This window comes from Mustela erminea, chromosome 10 (assembly GCF_009829155.1).
Source record: "Mustela erminea isolate mMusErm1 chromosome 10, mMusErm1.Pri, whole genome shotgun sequence".
NCBI lineage: Eukaryota > Metazoa > Chordata > Mammalia > Carnivora > Mustelidae > Mustela > Mustela erminea.
In genome coordinates this window covers 99,622,095-99,637,964 of record NC_045623.1, presented here as the reverse complement: position 1 = coordinate 99,637,964, position 15,870 = coordinate 99,622,095, and the positions used below count along the sequence as shown (strand labels likewise).

At 49.1% G+C, this 15,870-nt stretch overlaps 1 protein-coding gene across 2 annotated transcripts in view; it reads left to right on the top strand.

The window, feature by feature from the left end:
• KAZN (kazrin, periplakin interacting protein) overlaps positions 1-15,870 on the top strand; it is a 1,027,640-nt gene that overhangs the window by 597,998 nt on the left and 413,772 nt on the right. For both annotated transcript variants that reach the window (XM_032360798.1, XM_032360800.1), the window contains exon 3: positions 1,404-1,647. In XM_032360798.1, coding sequence (XP_032216689.1) covers positions 1,404-1,647 — 244 coding nt within the window. The remainder of the gene's footprint in view (positions 1-1,403; positions 1,648-15,870) is intronic.

Below are 15,870 nucleotides of genomic sequence, written 5' to 3'. Positions count from 1 at the left end.
GCTTCCTACTTAGTAGATGCTGATAAATTTCAAGGGTGGGCACCCTCAGTCTGTGCCAGGGCTCTCGACCAGGTTCTGCAGTGGGCTCTGAGCTACTCTGCCGATGTTGACTGTGGTGCACTGTTGTCCTCAGGGTTACATTGGCTGTTTCAGATTGTCCTATTTGCATGGAATGAAGCTTGCTATGGTAACACGGTCTGGTGGCTGGAATCCAGGGCCCCAGTGAAAAATGCGAAGCCTGTACTCTGGGAGAAAGAGGAGCTGGATAGGTTTATCAACTTTAAGGTTACCTCAGTTCTCCTTTGAAGAGGGAATGGGTAAAAGAAGGCAGCAGGGCCTCCACACTCTCACACCTCCAGTAGGAGGAGAAAGAGAGACGCTCCTTGGATGCCTTCAGGTCTTCTCTCCTGGTCTCCTCCCTTTCGACCCCCAGTATTTAGCCCAGCCAAGGAGCTTAGGACCTGGCTAAGGCCAGCCTTCCACCTCGGGTGCACACGCGGGATTTGGGTCTGTGGGGCAGCCAGAGCTCCAGTGGCCCGCCATGGGGCCCGGTAGAGAGCTCCTCCCGGGAGGGGCGCACAGTGCAGGTTGGGGCGGAGTGGTGGAGGGTGGTGGAGATGGAGTGGGGGGAGAGTGAGAGGCGCTCAGGGCACTAGCTCAGCTCCCCGCTCGCTGCACATTTCCTACCCGCATTTTAAGGAAGGCAAAGCTCCACTCCTGAGATCGAGCCAGCTGCCCCCTCCCCCCCAGGAGCTCCATCCCGGCTCCCCTTCTGGGCCTCTTTGCCGAGCACCCCTCTCTCCCGAGCACCCACCCCCTTCCCGGCCCGGCCCCGCGCGGGGAGCCTGCTAGCTGGGGCGGGGGCTGCCCCACCGCTTCTGGGAGGGGACCGAGGGCCCGCCGTGGAGCAGGCGCCCCCTACCTCTCGCCGGGGGCGCCACCTCGGCCCACTCGCGGCCGCCGCCCGCCGCCCCCGCCCCCCGGGGGGGTGTGTCCCCGAAGTGGGGGGGGCGGGAGGCCGAGGGTGCGCCCGGCTCCCGGGGCCGGGCCCCCTCCAGAGCGCGCGGCGAATGGTAGGCTCCAGTGAAAGAGTGCCGGGCGGCGCGCGGTGTCCTTCCCCGAGCCGCGCTCGGCGCCGGGGTCTCGGCGATCGCTGCTCCTCCTCCTCCTTCTCCTCCTCTTTCTCCTCCTCCTCCCCCCACCCCACGCCGCCTCGCTACCACCACGGCTCCGGCTGGAGGCGCCGCTGTCATTCCTGCGCCGGAGGAGCCGGCGCTGCCGGTGCCTGGGGGTCGGGGCGCGGGGGAGCCGGGCCGCGGGGGACCCAACAGGTAGAGCCGGGGGTGCCCGGCCACGCGCCCCCCGCGCATCATGCAGCTCTTTGTCACCTCTCTCGCCCCCAGGCCAAAATCCTGAGCATGATGGAAGACAATAAGCAGCTCGCGCTCCGCATCGATGGGGCGGTCCAGTCGGCCAGCCAGGAGGTGACCAACCTGCGAGCCGAACTCACGGCCACCAACCGGAGACTGGCGGAACTGAGCGGCGGCGGCGGCCCCGGCCCGGGCCCGGGAGCGGCGGCCAGCGCCTCGGCGGCGGCGGCGGACTCGGCGGCGGCGAACATGGAGAACCACCAGCACGGCGCGCAAGGTAGGGCTCCCCCGGCGCCAGGGGCGGAGGGGAGGCGAGCGAGCGGGACCCGGGCCGGAGGTGGCCGGGGACTCGGAGCCTCCACACCCCGGGCGAGATCGCCGCGCGCATTGTGGCTCGTAACCCTTTCCTCCCGGCGGTGGCCACCGCTGCACCGCTGCTGGGAGTTCCAGGCTGCTGTCATTAAGGAAAACCCCGGCGCAGTGTGCACGGGTTCACACGGTCACACCGGCCGCGGCCAGCGGGAGCCAGGCGCAGCCGGCGGCGCCCCTCCCTCGGCGGAAAGTGCCCTTTAGGTGGCACATATCCCCGGCTCCGTGGGCAAACTTTTTGTGCCTGGGCCTTAGCCCCCACCCCCGGCAGGGGTGAATGCCACAGCTCCCCCCTCAGCCTCCCGCCCCGGTTCCGAGGGCGGCTTTTCTGGGGAAGACTGTCTCAGAGAGTGAGCTCCGGGCTCCGCTGCCTTGGTTGGGGTAGAGGATTGAACCGGCTTGCACTTTCTCTCCGAGGATGCTAAACCCCTTGTCTCGATTGCATCTGGACTTTATTTTCAACCCCTTTGAGATCGCGCGGACAGCGGAATATATCGATGCAACAGTAGTAGATGGTCTGCTCAGCAGGGAGTTTAAATTTCCAGCAACTATAAACACCGAGAGCACTTTCCAGGGAGAAATCTTAGACCTCAAAGGCTGAGTGATGGGCTGCTGGCGAAATGAAGGCTTAGATGGTGGGTTACGGGGAGCCGCTGCTGGAAAGGACTCTTTGCACTTTGGGGGAGGGGGAAGACAGCTGGACCGTGTTGACATTGACAGTGATGCAGCCCTGAAACCCCTGGGAGGGGTAAAGGTGGAGGAAGCATCCAAAAATGTCCTGTTTGGTTTCTGTGAATTGAAAAGTCAAAGGGTAGACTGGCTTTTCAGTCTTTTTTTTTTTTTTTTTCCCGTTTTGGCCTCATTGCTCTTTAAGAAATGGTATCATTGATTATTAATATCATTCGATTAATTAACTGAACTGCTGAAATCCCGAATCTGGCAGAGAAAAATGATCCAGTCTAGGGGGCCACTTGTATAAATATGTCACTTGATGAAGTATGAGGTACCAGTAGCTCAGCGATTCAGAGGAATTTTCTGGTTTTGTTGTTGTTTCAAGAGCTTCTCCTAAGTGTTGCGAGAGAGTGTCTGTGTTCGTGTTAATGTCTTCTCCCATCAGTTTCTTTTGCTCCTTACCTCCCCGGGGAAGGTGTGCTTTTCGTGGTGCGAGGTGTTAAAAAGCCTGTACGTTAGTTTTATGCAGAATTCCAAGTCATGTTGACTTGGTACTTTGGGGAGTTGGTTAGAAGTCTTAGGAATCAGGGTGGGAATTTGGGACCAAGGTAGCCATGATGTAATGGTGGGAAGGTGTTGTAAAGCTGTTATTTGCTGCAGTTTTCGAGGTGGGTAGCTGGTTATTGTGTCATTTATCCCTTGCGCTGTCATTGTGTGTGGAAGTTACTCTACTGTGGCATGTGGAGGGGAAAAAATGTGTGTGTGTGGCGGGGGGAGCCGGACTGCGTGGTGATGCTTTGTTCTTTATAGGTCCAGGTTCTTCCAACATTAAAGAAATCACTAAGAACTGGCATTCTGCTAAGAATCAAAAGCCATGCTAAGGAGCCCTGAACAGCGCTGGTTTATTTCCCATCGTCTGCCCCCTTTCCTCAGCCAAGGAAAAGTTAAGTGGCTTTCATTTGAGTCCCGGGTCCAGCTGCGGACTGAACATGCTAAGGAGGTCAGTACAGCGCTGATCCTCTCAACCGACTTGGACGCTGAGATACTTAGCTAATGGTCCAGTTGTTGTAGTGAAGCAACAGTGGGCGGCTTCCTTCTTCCCTTTTCCTACAAAAGTGCCCAAGGCTGTGGACATGACTTTTGGATCTCTTGGTAGCCTTCAAAACTCCCGAGACCAGCATCTCCCTCATGCTCCTAGGAGTATGCCTGCCCGGGTTAGTAAGCCATCTGTTGGGTGGGGTGGGGGGTGTTGGATGAAGGATGGTCTTGATTATTCCCCTGGGTAGCCTTGTTATTTTTCGACACCTTTACCGGGGGAATTAGTGATTTTATAATCAGAGAAGAAAATGTTAAAGGTTTTAACTCAACTTCATTGTTGGCTACCTAGCCCTCTTAAATTGATGTGATTTCAAACCAAGGTGATGGTTGAAGAGAAAACAAGCCCCCCCAACCCATAATCCAGTAGAACATCATTTACTTTAACTCGCCAGGAATACCCTAATTTAGTACTTTTTACATTAGTTGGCCTCTGCGAATATTTTCCGTTTTGTTTGTATTTTCTTGTTTTGGTTTTCTCTCATGACCTGTGGTAGCATTCTTGCCAGAACAGAAACCCTCTGTAGATGTGTTCTAGTGTTTTCGTCAGCTGGTGCTTTCCTATTCCTAAAGGAAACAAAGCATGGGGTTCTCCCAAGTTAATTCTAAAGCATGGTCTGTTGGTTTCCTCATGCTTCTTCGTAATACAAGTCAAGCTCGGTTCCTGGGGGTTAATGACCATCTTCCGAATGCGTCCTCTGTTTTAATTTTGTCTGTGTTAGAAGATTTAATGGCCCCAAGCCCTAGGACCGTTTGGTGCTATTGAGTTGTCCTTGTTCAAATCAAAGTTTTGAATGAAATGAGTAGCTTTCAAAATGCATCTGCAGAAGTCATATTTTACTAAAGGGCATTATGCAGATTAAATGAATGCTAATGTACTTTTAATAATATTAGCACAAATGGTTACGGGGAAGAGTCACTCTTGCTCTCCCTGCCAAGAACTCGTTAAATCTGTTTTCAAATTTGGGGTTAAAAAAAATTTTTTTTTAAATGAATTACACAAGCACATCAATTCACCGTGGGAGTTCTGTTCCGGCCGTGGTACCTGACCCTAGGTAAGTCGAGGAGGAGAACTTGGGTTTTCCTAGAGAGTTAATGCAGTGTTTCATTTAAACAAAATATTAACTTGGTTGGTACCCTGTGTGAGCTGGCTTGGTTGCTATGTAACAGAGTCTAGAAAGTGAACTGGCTGAAAATCTGGGCTTTCGACACTTTGCAGGATCTTCTTTCGGAATCTGTGTTGAAAGAACACTTGGCAGCCGGCCCATCTCCTCTCTCCCTGCTTCGAGTGAGTTGGATAATCCCTAATGAGGATCCTGGCATCCCGTGCAGAGGGCATCCAGGCAGGGTGGCACTTTTCACAGCTCCCAAGTTGCCTCTAGGGGTGAGGGGGTGGGAGGGCTCAAAACTGCCTTTGACAGGTGGACAGAAGGAGCCTCGGAAAGAACAGAGCCAAGCATTTGTTCCAATTTGTCTTGTTGTTGGTAGCCAGAGAACGGATTTGTTTAAAGTAACATTTCTAAGCTGTTTTCCTCGGCGTAACATCTCTGGAAAATGTGTTTAAAATGCTTGCTGTTCTTTGAGGGGAAAATATAGCAGTTTGTTTCCCTGAAAATGTTTTATCTGATGAATGACTAATATTAGATTCAATTGGTTGCTTTGCTATGCGTAGAATAAAACAATTAAGCTTCATTGTACGCGATTCAAGTAGGTGTTAACTGTATATACCATAAAATACTTGTGCCTCGTAGGATGTGTGCCTACTGCTATTAGTCTGTTGGGTTTTTATTTTTTAAGGAAGTAATTGTATTTATATGCCTATACAAGTGGGAGTGCTGATCGCATCTTTTTGGGGTGTTGAGGACCCGAAGCCTACTGCATGTGTTAGGACTGTCCTATACTTTGGTCCCCTTCCATAAACAGATGCAAGCTTTATTTCTTTCTCCCTAGGTGCTAACATAGGCTGTTACTTCCGGTCTGACTGTTCGTATCTAGCATCGCTACAACAGTGGAAATTCTGCGGTGAGGTATGAATTACCTCCGGACTGAATTGAATGTGTGAGCAGTCTACAGAGATGCTATTACTGTTGCTTTGCAAAATAAGTTCTGTCTTTTGGCATCCCCTTCCCAATTCATCCTACCTGCGATCTTGTTTCCCCAAGTAGACTTTTATCTTTTTTTTTTGGAGAAAGGATTTTCCAGTGGTAGAGAAGATGGACCAAGATGGGGTGGGGTCTCAAAGGTCACCTTCTGTTAGCTTGTCCCCAGCTGACGGAGCTCGAGTCATGTCCCTCTTGGTTTTCCAGCTGTATCAATGGGCTGAAAGAGACGTGTGTCTTTTCCTAATCTGGTAGGCTGTCATGAGATGGGACTTCAGAGTTCTTCCCGAAAACCACCATGCGTGGAGAGATTACTTACAGATCAGTACAGCATGGTTGAAATTAGTTATTGATTGGCTATTATTTACTGTCTTCCCATTGTCTTTGGAAAATGTCTGCGGAGGACCCCCGAAGTCAAGTTTCTGGCTCTGATTAATTCCATGCTTCCAACGTTTCAGGATTTATGGAGGCTTTTCAAAACTCCTTTGCTATTAACCAGAAGTCTAAGCAGTCTGATTTTTATAGTAGGAGCACGGTCCCATATCGTCCCAGGGTAAGACAAGGCATGTTCTCCCGATTCCTTTACGCCGCAGCTCCCCAAGACCGCTGGCACTTTTGAGGAATCCTGTAGGTCATCATTTGTGACTCACTGGCTGCCCATGAACTTGTGGCAGATGGGCCTGGCAGGTGGGGTGTGCTGGTTGGAGTGTTGCCTGCTCACTGTGCAAATCATGTGGGGCCCAGAAGGTCAAGCTTAGGGTCCTGGCCATATTCATTGCCTATTTCACCTGTATTTATTCCCGAGTTATACAGCTAAGGAAAGTGAAATCAACATCAATTCCCCAGTTCTTTTCAGATGTTTTCTTGGGTTGGTTTGTGTGAGGTTTAGTACTTGGCTTTTTACCCCGTGCCATCCATCAGGCAAGAACGCTGAGGCCAGGGAATGGGTTTTTACGGGATCTTGTACATGAAATTAGTCTATACCATTTGGGGCTGGGTACCGGGGTCAGTAACACGTGGGATGTTGGGGTGTCACCAACAGCAGTCATCACCATGTCTCCGTCACCTGAAATGCAGGCAGAGCCAGTGTAGGCAGGATCACTTAGGAAAAGACAGCTTCCCTGAAGCCAAGAGTGGGACCATCCATTGTGGCAGATTGTATCTGACATTTCACAGCATGTAAGAAACCTTCTGGCCCATGTCACCATCCTCAGGGTCCCCTGCCATCCCCAACTCTACTGTGAAGAAGCTGGAGGAAGGCCAGGCCAAGAGATCCCCATGCGGTTGGATGAGACCAAAACATTCTTGCTTGTTGGACGCAGCTCAGATCTAAGTGGTGGAGTCCAGGTTGTGCTCTGTGGGCATTCCTGCTTCGCCCTTGGAGTCCTGAGCTGCTAGAAACATGAAAGAAGCGGAACAGACTTTTAATGAGCTTGGCAAGAACAACTGTTTGGGCAGGTGGCTTCTGTGTGGCGGGGAATCATTGGTTCTCGATTTGTTTTGGTGTCTTTGTTAACTTGGCCTTGCCAGACCTTTGGGTCAGACTTCTGAAGAGCTCCGTCCCCTTCTCCCTCTGAAGAATTGAGACCCAAGCATGAAAGCTCATATGGGGCTGGTTAACAGGCCGTTCTGTGGGCAGGGCACCCCCAAGGCCTCTGTGCTCTCCTATGAGGTGCATTTGGGCCAGGAGGATGGAGGAGTGTGGGAGAAGGAGTCGCCTTACCCAGCCCCCACCCCCACCATCTTCTATCAGAGTGAGCACTGGAGTAGCTCTGGGGGTGTCCTTCTATTACCAGGACCGTCTCAGCCCTGCAGGTGGTTCGAAGTGATGTGAATCATGAAGAGTGAAGTGCCCTCTCGAGGAAGGTGGGTCCACAGCTAATATTTTACACTTGCCTTTGGTGCGGCATAATGGTTCTTGGAGCTCACCTCTTGAGTATATCACCAAACATTAGGCATTCTGGAACCATCGTGACACCGTGTACTTCTTGCCTGGCGGAGACTTCAACATAGGACTAAATGAATGGTCGTTTCAGTGCTTTTGTCAAACTTTTCAGTAAGTAAATATCAGGTGTCGTCCCAAGTGTTTCACACACATCATTGAATCCCATGCCCAATGAGTTGACAACTCTAACGTCCATTTTTCAAAAGAGGAAGCTGGGACCAGGAGAGTTGAAGTCACATGACATTATAATGACTCCGATGGTGCTGATGACAGCAAGTTTTGATGTAGTCTCCACTTGGAGCCACGTAGACTGTTCCAAGAACCTTCCTGTATTAATGCTTTGAATTGATGCGTTCGGTCCTTGTAATGACTTACGAGCCAGGTACCATTCTGGTACCCATATCATATATAAGAAAACTAAGGCAAGGGAATGATGTGTTACTCCCACAAGGGCATTCTGCTGTTATTGGACCAAGCTCTGGCTCTGGAGCCCATGCTCTCACTCATTCCCCTTTGATGCTGACGGTCGCTCGGTTGGTGGTGATGGAGCCCGGAATCCAAACCCCCCTGGTCCCTCAGCTGCTTAAAACTGGGTTGTCTCCTAAGTCAGAAGCATCCTTTGATTTGATATGTCGAGAAGGTTGAGGGAGCTGTAGGCTTGTTTCTCTTCTCGAGTATTACTTCCCGAGGCTGCTTGTAATTTCTGAGTCCTTGTGATGAAATTATTGACTGAGAATGAGGGGAACACTGAAACCTGTCACTTGGGTGTGAAATTAGCTGACAAAGAGGGAACCAGATCCTGCTTGCAGGTTCCACAATCCAGGGGTCACTTGTCACCAGTGAAAAGAACCATCTAATCCTGGGCTTGGGGCCTCCTGCTTCTGCACTTGACTTTCTCTGTCCTGGGAGGCATGAGTCCTGGCGATGCTGCAGTCTTGTGGTCTCCCTCTTCTGCAAACACCTGTGTCCTTCCCTTCGCCCGCTTCCCTCCCTGTGGTCTCAGGAGCCTGCAGTTGCCCAAGACCATGCCCAGCAAAGGACCTGTTAATACTTTACAGATAATTTTATACTTGAGTTTCCCAGCCTCAGCAGCTTTGACATTTAGGGCAAGAGGATTCTTTGCTGGGGAGGGAGGCTGCTGTGTGTACTGTGGGATGTGCAGCAGCAGCCTTGTCCTCTGCCCACTAGATGCCAGTAGAACCCTCCACACCCCAGTTGTGGGGACCTCAAACATCTACAGAAGTTGTCCCACGTCCACGGGGGACCAAAACGGTCCCCGGCTGAGAATAGCTTTTTATGTCAGGCAGTAGGGGAGACCAGGTTGTGAGTCTCGAATGATGGCTGTATGAGAGCAGAGTTTTGTCTATTTTCAGCTCCATTTATAGCACCTAAAACATTGCCTGGCACATAGCAAGGGCTCAATAAATAGTTGTTGAATGAATGACTGAACCCATGACCAATCACTAATTACAACGTGTGAAATTTGGTCTGCTTATTGCATTACATGTGGTATCAAGAAGAGCACTGATTTAGTAATCGAGGACTGGCACTGAGCATGTGCTTGCCATTTTCCTGGGGAGACAGTTGAGTCCCAGAAAGGAAGGTTGCGTGACTTGTCCAGGGTCACGGAACCAGCAAGTGGCAGAGCCAGGATCCAAGCAGAAGTGAATGTGACTCCGGGGAGTGCCCACTGGCTTGACCAGTGATGCTGTAGGGCTGTGCATAGTTTCTCCTGTTCCTGCCCAGGAACTCATTTTCATTCTAAAGCTGGCATTGTGGCAATTATAATTAGGATCTGCGTGTCAGACACTAAGTCATTCATCATAAATCCTCAGAGCCTCACTGTATGAAATATGCTTTGTCACCGTAGAAAGGACGGATCGGTGTCTGGCCAGAGGTAAGAGGGCGGACTAGTGGCTTAGCCATATTCAAATGTGAGAATCCCTCCCCACCACACCCCCCTTTTTTTTTTTTACACCAAACTGCTGGGCTTTGGCTCTAGAGTGTCCTAGAGAGAACTTGAACTTCTCTCTTTTCTGGGAAAGGGGATAGTGGACCCCTCTTAGCAGGGGTTTGACTCATTCTTAGGAAAAGGGTTGCTCCCGGATCAGAACTAGGGGGCTGGAAGCCCTTTTGAGGTCATCCGAGAGTCGTAGGGACAGCAACACCTGGAGGTGATGAGCCCTGTCCAGCTTTCCCAGGCACTGAGGATGCACTTGCCGGAGGCTTTTCCGTCTCACTTCTGTATCGCAGCCCATGAAGTCATGCAATCACCTCCCTTCTACGGATGAAGAAGTTGAGGCTTAGAAAGGCTAGGTGGCTTTTCTAAGCTCTGGAAAGTGGTCATCTGCTGAACCAAAGAGGGCATTGGAACCTGGTCTCAGCTGACCCTGGAACCCACCTTGTCGGCTTCACCGCGGCAAGAACATGGCAATGCTGTGTCTGAAAGTGTAAAGTCATGCCAGTAGGATGGTTTTACCTTTTGCTTAACTCTTACCCCCCCCACCTCCCCCCTTTTTCCTTCTCTCCTTCCTTTCTTCTTCCTCTCTCCTCTCGGTGTCCATCAGTCTGACAGATTGGACACATAGCTTTGGGGACCGCAGATTTAATAAGATACGGACTAAGTTCTCTTGGAGCTCATGGACTAGTAGGTGTGACTGACATGGACACATAATTACATCTTCTAATAAAGGCCTACACAGATATAATGGCGAAATAGAGCAAGTGACAAATATAGACGCCTTCACAGATGTGCATGACGGCGGTGAGCGTGATAAAGCCATGCTGTGAAAATGCATCAATTTTGCTCCTAAAGGTTAAACTGGCCATGAGAGATTATTAAAAAGTACGCGTTTTTTGGATAGATTGGGATTGGGCACTGCGGGGAATAGCTTTGGGCTGGGACCTGCTTCCACAAAGAGCACTCCTTACGGAGAAGGAAGATGTGGATGATGCAAGGCTTGGATCTTGATTAATAGCTTTCTTTTTCTCCAAAGAGAACAAGAAAATATATGAGTTTCAGTGTAGGTAGAGCCCTTCGTCTTTTAAAAGAAGCCCACTCTTTGTCTCAGCCTCCTGGCCAAGGCTGGGGCTCCTTGTCAGCTGTCACAAATGAATTAGTTCATTTTCTTTGATTAACGTGGACTTTTTTTGTGTCTTTGTTTAAAACCATTGAACGTGGTGTACTTGCTTTAATTCAGTAAGTACATCTTGGAACACGGTGGGATTTATGTCTCTCCCCCGACCTCCACCCCCAGTCTTGCCATTTGAAATTCCGTGCTCACCATTTCTTGATGATAGTTAGGTATGAAATTTGGAAACTTGATACTGACCCCGGAGAGTGCCGTCATGGTACCTTAGAGCATGACGAAGAATGGCTAGGGAGAACGGACCCGTGATCGTATGGATACTGATGATCTTTATTAATATGTTCGTCAAGTAGATTGGTTTTCCTGTTCCTACAAGATTTACTCCATGAAGTCAGAAAAAAATGGGAATATTTGAAACCTCTTTAATTTTGAGAGTTAATAGAAAGGCCATGCCTGGCTGCCATTTTGTGGAGGCTATTGGCCCGTTAGCTAGCAGATGTATCCGGTTGCTCTGTGTAATCTGATGTGGTGCCAGGCAGCCCTGCTGAGGCAAGGAGGTACATTTAAGTCTTAATGGAAGTCCTGTGGAGAAGGATCATGATTCCATGGTTGACTGTTCTACAGAGCAGGCCATTATCATTGGCCAATAGAGTAGAACCTCGTTAAAAGTTGGCTGGGCAACACATGGGTTGGTTCCACCATAGGATAACTCAGAACACACCCCCAACACCTTCAGTGTATCACCTTACCTCTAAACCAAAAGCCTGGTCTAGTATCCTCAGGCCACAAAGCCAATGCTGGGTCCCGCTTTCCGGGATTCCACTGCGTTTATCCACTCTTCCTCTTTTCTTTGTACCCAGGAGGTACAAAGCTCTTAATTTTATCACTACCCAGATCTTCACTGTATAAAAAGACATTCACAGGCAAGGTCTCTATGGATTCTACCAACTGGCCCATATGACTGAATTGAGGTAGACACAACACTCTATTTCTTAAATAAGGAAACTGTGGCACAGTGATTTAGGCTAAGTTATTCAAGATTATTGAGCTGGTCATTGAATTAAATTCCCCCCGTCTATCTCTTGGCACAGCCTGGTTACGTAGTGACAGAAGAGGGCTGCCTATGGCTTATGATTAGGTGAGATCTGACCTTGCCTTGGCCACTCCCTCTTGGACATGGGCTGCACTGTCCTAGAAGGCGTAGATGGTAACACCATCACCCCAAGCTTGTGTTGGCCTGCTCTGAGCCCCCAGGTCCACCCACGGTGAAGGGAGATTAAAGTTTTACAAATGACTTATCTTCTCAATGCCTACACTTAGAGCATCTCTTCCAGCTTCCCTATCAAGCAGTTGGGGATCTAGAAGCCAGGGCAGGGCTGTATCAGGGACCTTCCCATCTTTGAATGAACTCTCCTTTGAAGCAAAAGTTTTTGCACCCACCACCACAGTCATTTGGGATTTTTGAATATGGGAAGTACATCTGGTTAAAGGCCTATATGCTCTTAGTGTCTGGATGTATGTATTCTCCAAGTGTTGGAGGCAGGATTTAGCCGCTTCCATAAATCTGCCTCATTTTGGTCTCCATGTCCCTTCAGGGAGACTCCATTAAACCTTCGGGGTCTCTTTCATTAGGGCCTTTGGGTTGATGTACAACCAAAACGTGTTGGTTTAAACTCTCTACCTAACGTACTGATAATGTAGGTGCATGTTTTCGCTTCTGCTGTGGCCACAACTCTCTGAATAGTATGAGAACCTCCTGCTGCTCCAAGTTCTTGCCTAGACTTGAATCATCTACGGACCAAGGGGCAAGCGTGTGGCAGAAAACTCAGGGAAAATCAAAATAGGGTATTTTGCATCATAGAGGAACGGAAGACGGTGTCAACTTGGAGGTCTCTGTAGTGCAGCAGACAGGCCAGCTGATGCAACACTTGGGGTCTGATCTTGGTTTTAATTTCAGTGTGACAAGAAACATTCTGTATGGCTTCCCAAACCTCTGACAGCAACATAGCCATAATACACAATTGAGCTGCATTTGAAGACATAAGAGACTCTAGAAAAGCAGAAAGTATTTTTAAGGACCAAAGTGTTCAGGTGCTTTTGAGTTGTAGATTTGTATTAGGGTTAAACGTTTAAGATTCCCCCACTGCCAATAGACATTGTAGTTGCTAGTTGCACGCATTCACGGAAGCGTTTCCTGATTTGGTCTGGAGTTCACTTTCATAGCTGCTCTGTGGCTTGGATGATGGAGCTAGTGTAGGATAGGTCAGCTTTTTCTGCCAAGCGCCTGACAGCAAATATTTTAGGCTTTGCGGGGCATCGGGTTTGTGTCACAGCTCCTCAGCTCTGCTGTGGTAACGGGCACAGCAGCCATAGATGACAAGTAAAGGAGAGGGCGTGGCTGTGTTCCAATAAAACTTTACTTATAAAAACCGGCGGCCCTCCGGTTGTTAGTTTGTCAGTCCCTGAATTTGTAGTTCTCCTTCCTTTGCCTTCTGACCTGCTTACTTCTAGCACCTTCATGGTGCTCAGTATACAGGAGGAGATTAATAAATGGTGATTGAATGAGTAAGCTAGTGGATTAAATGTGAACAATAAAACCACTCGGTTAGTGTTAGAAGAGCAGAAATAAGAAGTTAGTCGCTAGGGGTGTAATAGCTAGCAGACAGGAGAAGGAGACATTTGTGTCGGAACCTCTGTGGTTTGAGATGCCGTCACCTGTGTTTGGAGATCATTATTGACCTTAAAAGGTCAGTATATAGCAGATATGTGGGTTTAAGGGAGTGAGACCGAACCAATCCAGATCCTGGCGCTAGGACTTCTATGTGGGACCTTATGGCTCTCGGTGTCTACATCTAGAACGGGAGCCTGCTAACACCTCCTTTAGAGGGTGACTGGGATTCTTTCATGCAGAGTTTCTCAACCTTGGCACCTGGGCACCAACGACATTCTGGGCCAGAAGATTCTTGACTGTGGGGGTCTGTCTTGTGTACTGTCAAATGTTCAGCAGCATCCCTGGTCTCTTCTACTAGATGCTAGTGATGCTCCCATAGCGTGACAACCAAAAAAAGTCTTCAGGTGATGCCCGTGGTTTTTCCCTGGGTGGGGAGGGGGAAATTACTCCCTGGGTGGGCACCACTGCTTTGATGGAATAACACATAGGGGGCCTGGCACAAAGCTCGGTAGACTCTGGGATTCAGTGGATAGATCTCTTCATTATTAATAACACATTGTATTATTGAAAGCTGAATTCTCCCACCTTTGAATGAAATTCCCTTTATTTCCCCAGCCGATTTTTGTCTCCCAGAGGCAAGAGTATTTCTGTTCTACACCCCAGGTCTTTTTCCTGATATTTCTGTGTTGCCTAGAGGCCCTGCTCCTAAGAGGAGCTAAACTTCCCATGGTGTCCTTTGAGTGTGGTTTCCAGTTCTTCTCACACACATGTACCTTAGACTTGTATTTGAGGTTGTGGTCAGTATCCAGAAATAGCTCATTTAAGAAATCATCCAGATGTCTGCAACATGAGTGGACGAGGAGGTTTAAGAACTGAAAAGCTTAACTCTCAAAGGCTGGCAGGCTGGGGTAGAAGGTTATACTCAGTACCCCCAAACTAGCACCAACAAAACGATCTCTTCCCTACGGAGCATGCACACGCTTCTAACATTAGCCAGGGGCCAGTTTTCAGTGGTTTAAACTTCAGCCAACATGGCTGTTTCATACCATCAATTTTCTTCTGGATTTAATGATTTTGCTCTCTGTATTCCCACTGCAACAGTGGTTCCCAGTTTTTATATATACCCTTGTTAATATTGGAGAGAGAGAGAGAGATTTTTCTGAATGGATGAGTTCTGGCCCCTAACATTAGCAGTTGTAATTTTTCAGTCTATTTCAAAAAAATACATACATGCGTAAGAGTACGGTGAATTCTGCAGCTTCTGCATCTGCATACACTTGGCAATGACGGTGCCTCCGCGCAAGAGAAAGGATTCATTCTGTCCACGTTAGAGACCTTAGAGCACGTTAGAGACCTTCAGACTTTCTCTAAGCTGCTCCCTCTGGTCACCCAGAGTCTCTGTGGCTCACAGGTCAGGGCCTGCTGCTACCAGATGCATCTGGACATGTGCGTTCAGTCCTGTCTAGTGGTCCTCAGTATTGCCATGTGTGATAAGGTGCCTGAGAACTGCCTTGGAAAATTAGGGCTGCTGTTCCAGAACTCTGACTACTTCACCGATTTTAAAGGATCCTTCCTCTATTCCTCAAGTTTAACTCTACCTCAGTGTGACACAATCAGATTGATCTATGGGTTGGTCCCTTGACTTTAAGAAAAATCCTCCATCATGTAGGCAGACATTTCTCTAGTAACTTCCTGGCATGAATATTGGAAAGCACCAGTTATAGTCAGAATAGCAGAACTGGCCCTAAACTAGATTTCGGGCAATATGATTTGATTGGCCAACTGCCATTGCTAACTAGCGTCATCCTGCCCCATCTCCAGCTAACTCCTAAAACCCCTCAAGCATGTGATCCATCATATCATTTTCTCATTTATGCCAGTGCTGGATAATGGCCTCATCTCTCCAGAAGCATTCAGATTTATTAGAGAAGATGGCATTTACAAAATCATTTCACTGTTCCACAGCAAACACCCGACGCGGGTGTGCACTTTCTCGTTATAAACCCTACTTTTAACCGTGGTTTATAACCTGCGATTCAAGTCACCCAGAAGACCCAAATCCACGGTTTTCATTTCTTTCCGTTTGTGTTTGGTTGATGTCTGGCTGGTGGGCCACCTAGGACGTAGGAGCGAACATTAGAGAGGGGCAGAGGCGGCTCCGAGGCGGCCAACCTTGCGAAGGAAGAGAGCTGTCCGGCGGAACAGGGTCAGCACCGGAGCCTGGATGACCATCCGGCTGGGCTTGTTGACAAAGCAACTCCTGCCCTGGAGTCTGGAAGTTCAGGAGAAAAAAAATAAGAGCAACAGCAAGTGTCATCTGGCTAAGCAGAATCTTCCCTTTATTGTGTTTTCCATCCAGATTGGCCAACAGAGGAAATGTAGGTTTTCGCAGCCACTGTAGGCCATCATTTGGGTATAACCTAGCGGTACAATGAGACCCAGTAATTCCTAGAGAAGGACTACACTGGCTTTGGCTGTAGTGACTTGTTTGCACCTATGGAGATGCTGACACGAGTTCAGTGTTCCAAGTGTAGGACAGAAATCTCTTGAGCCTGTTGCC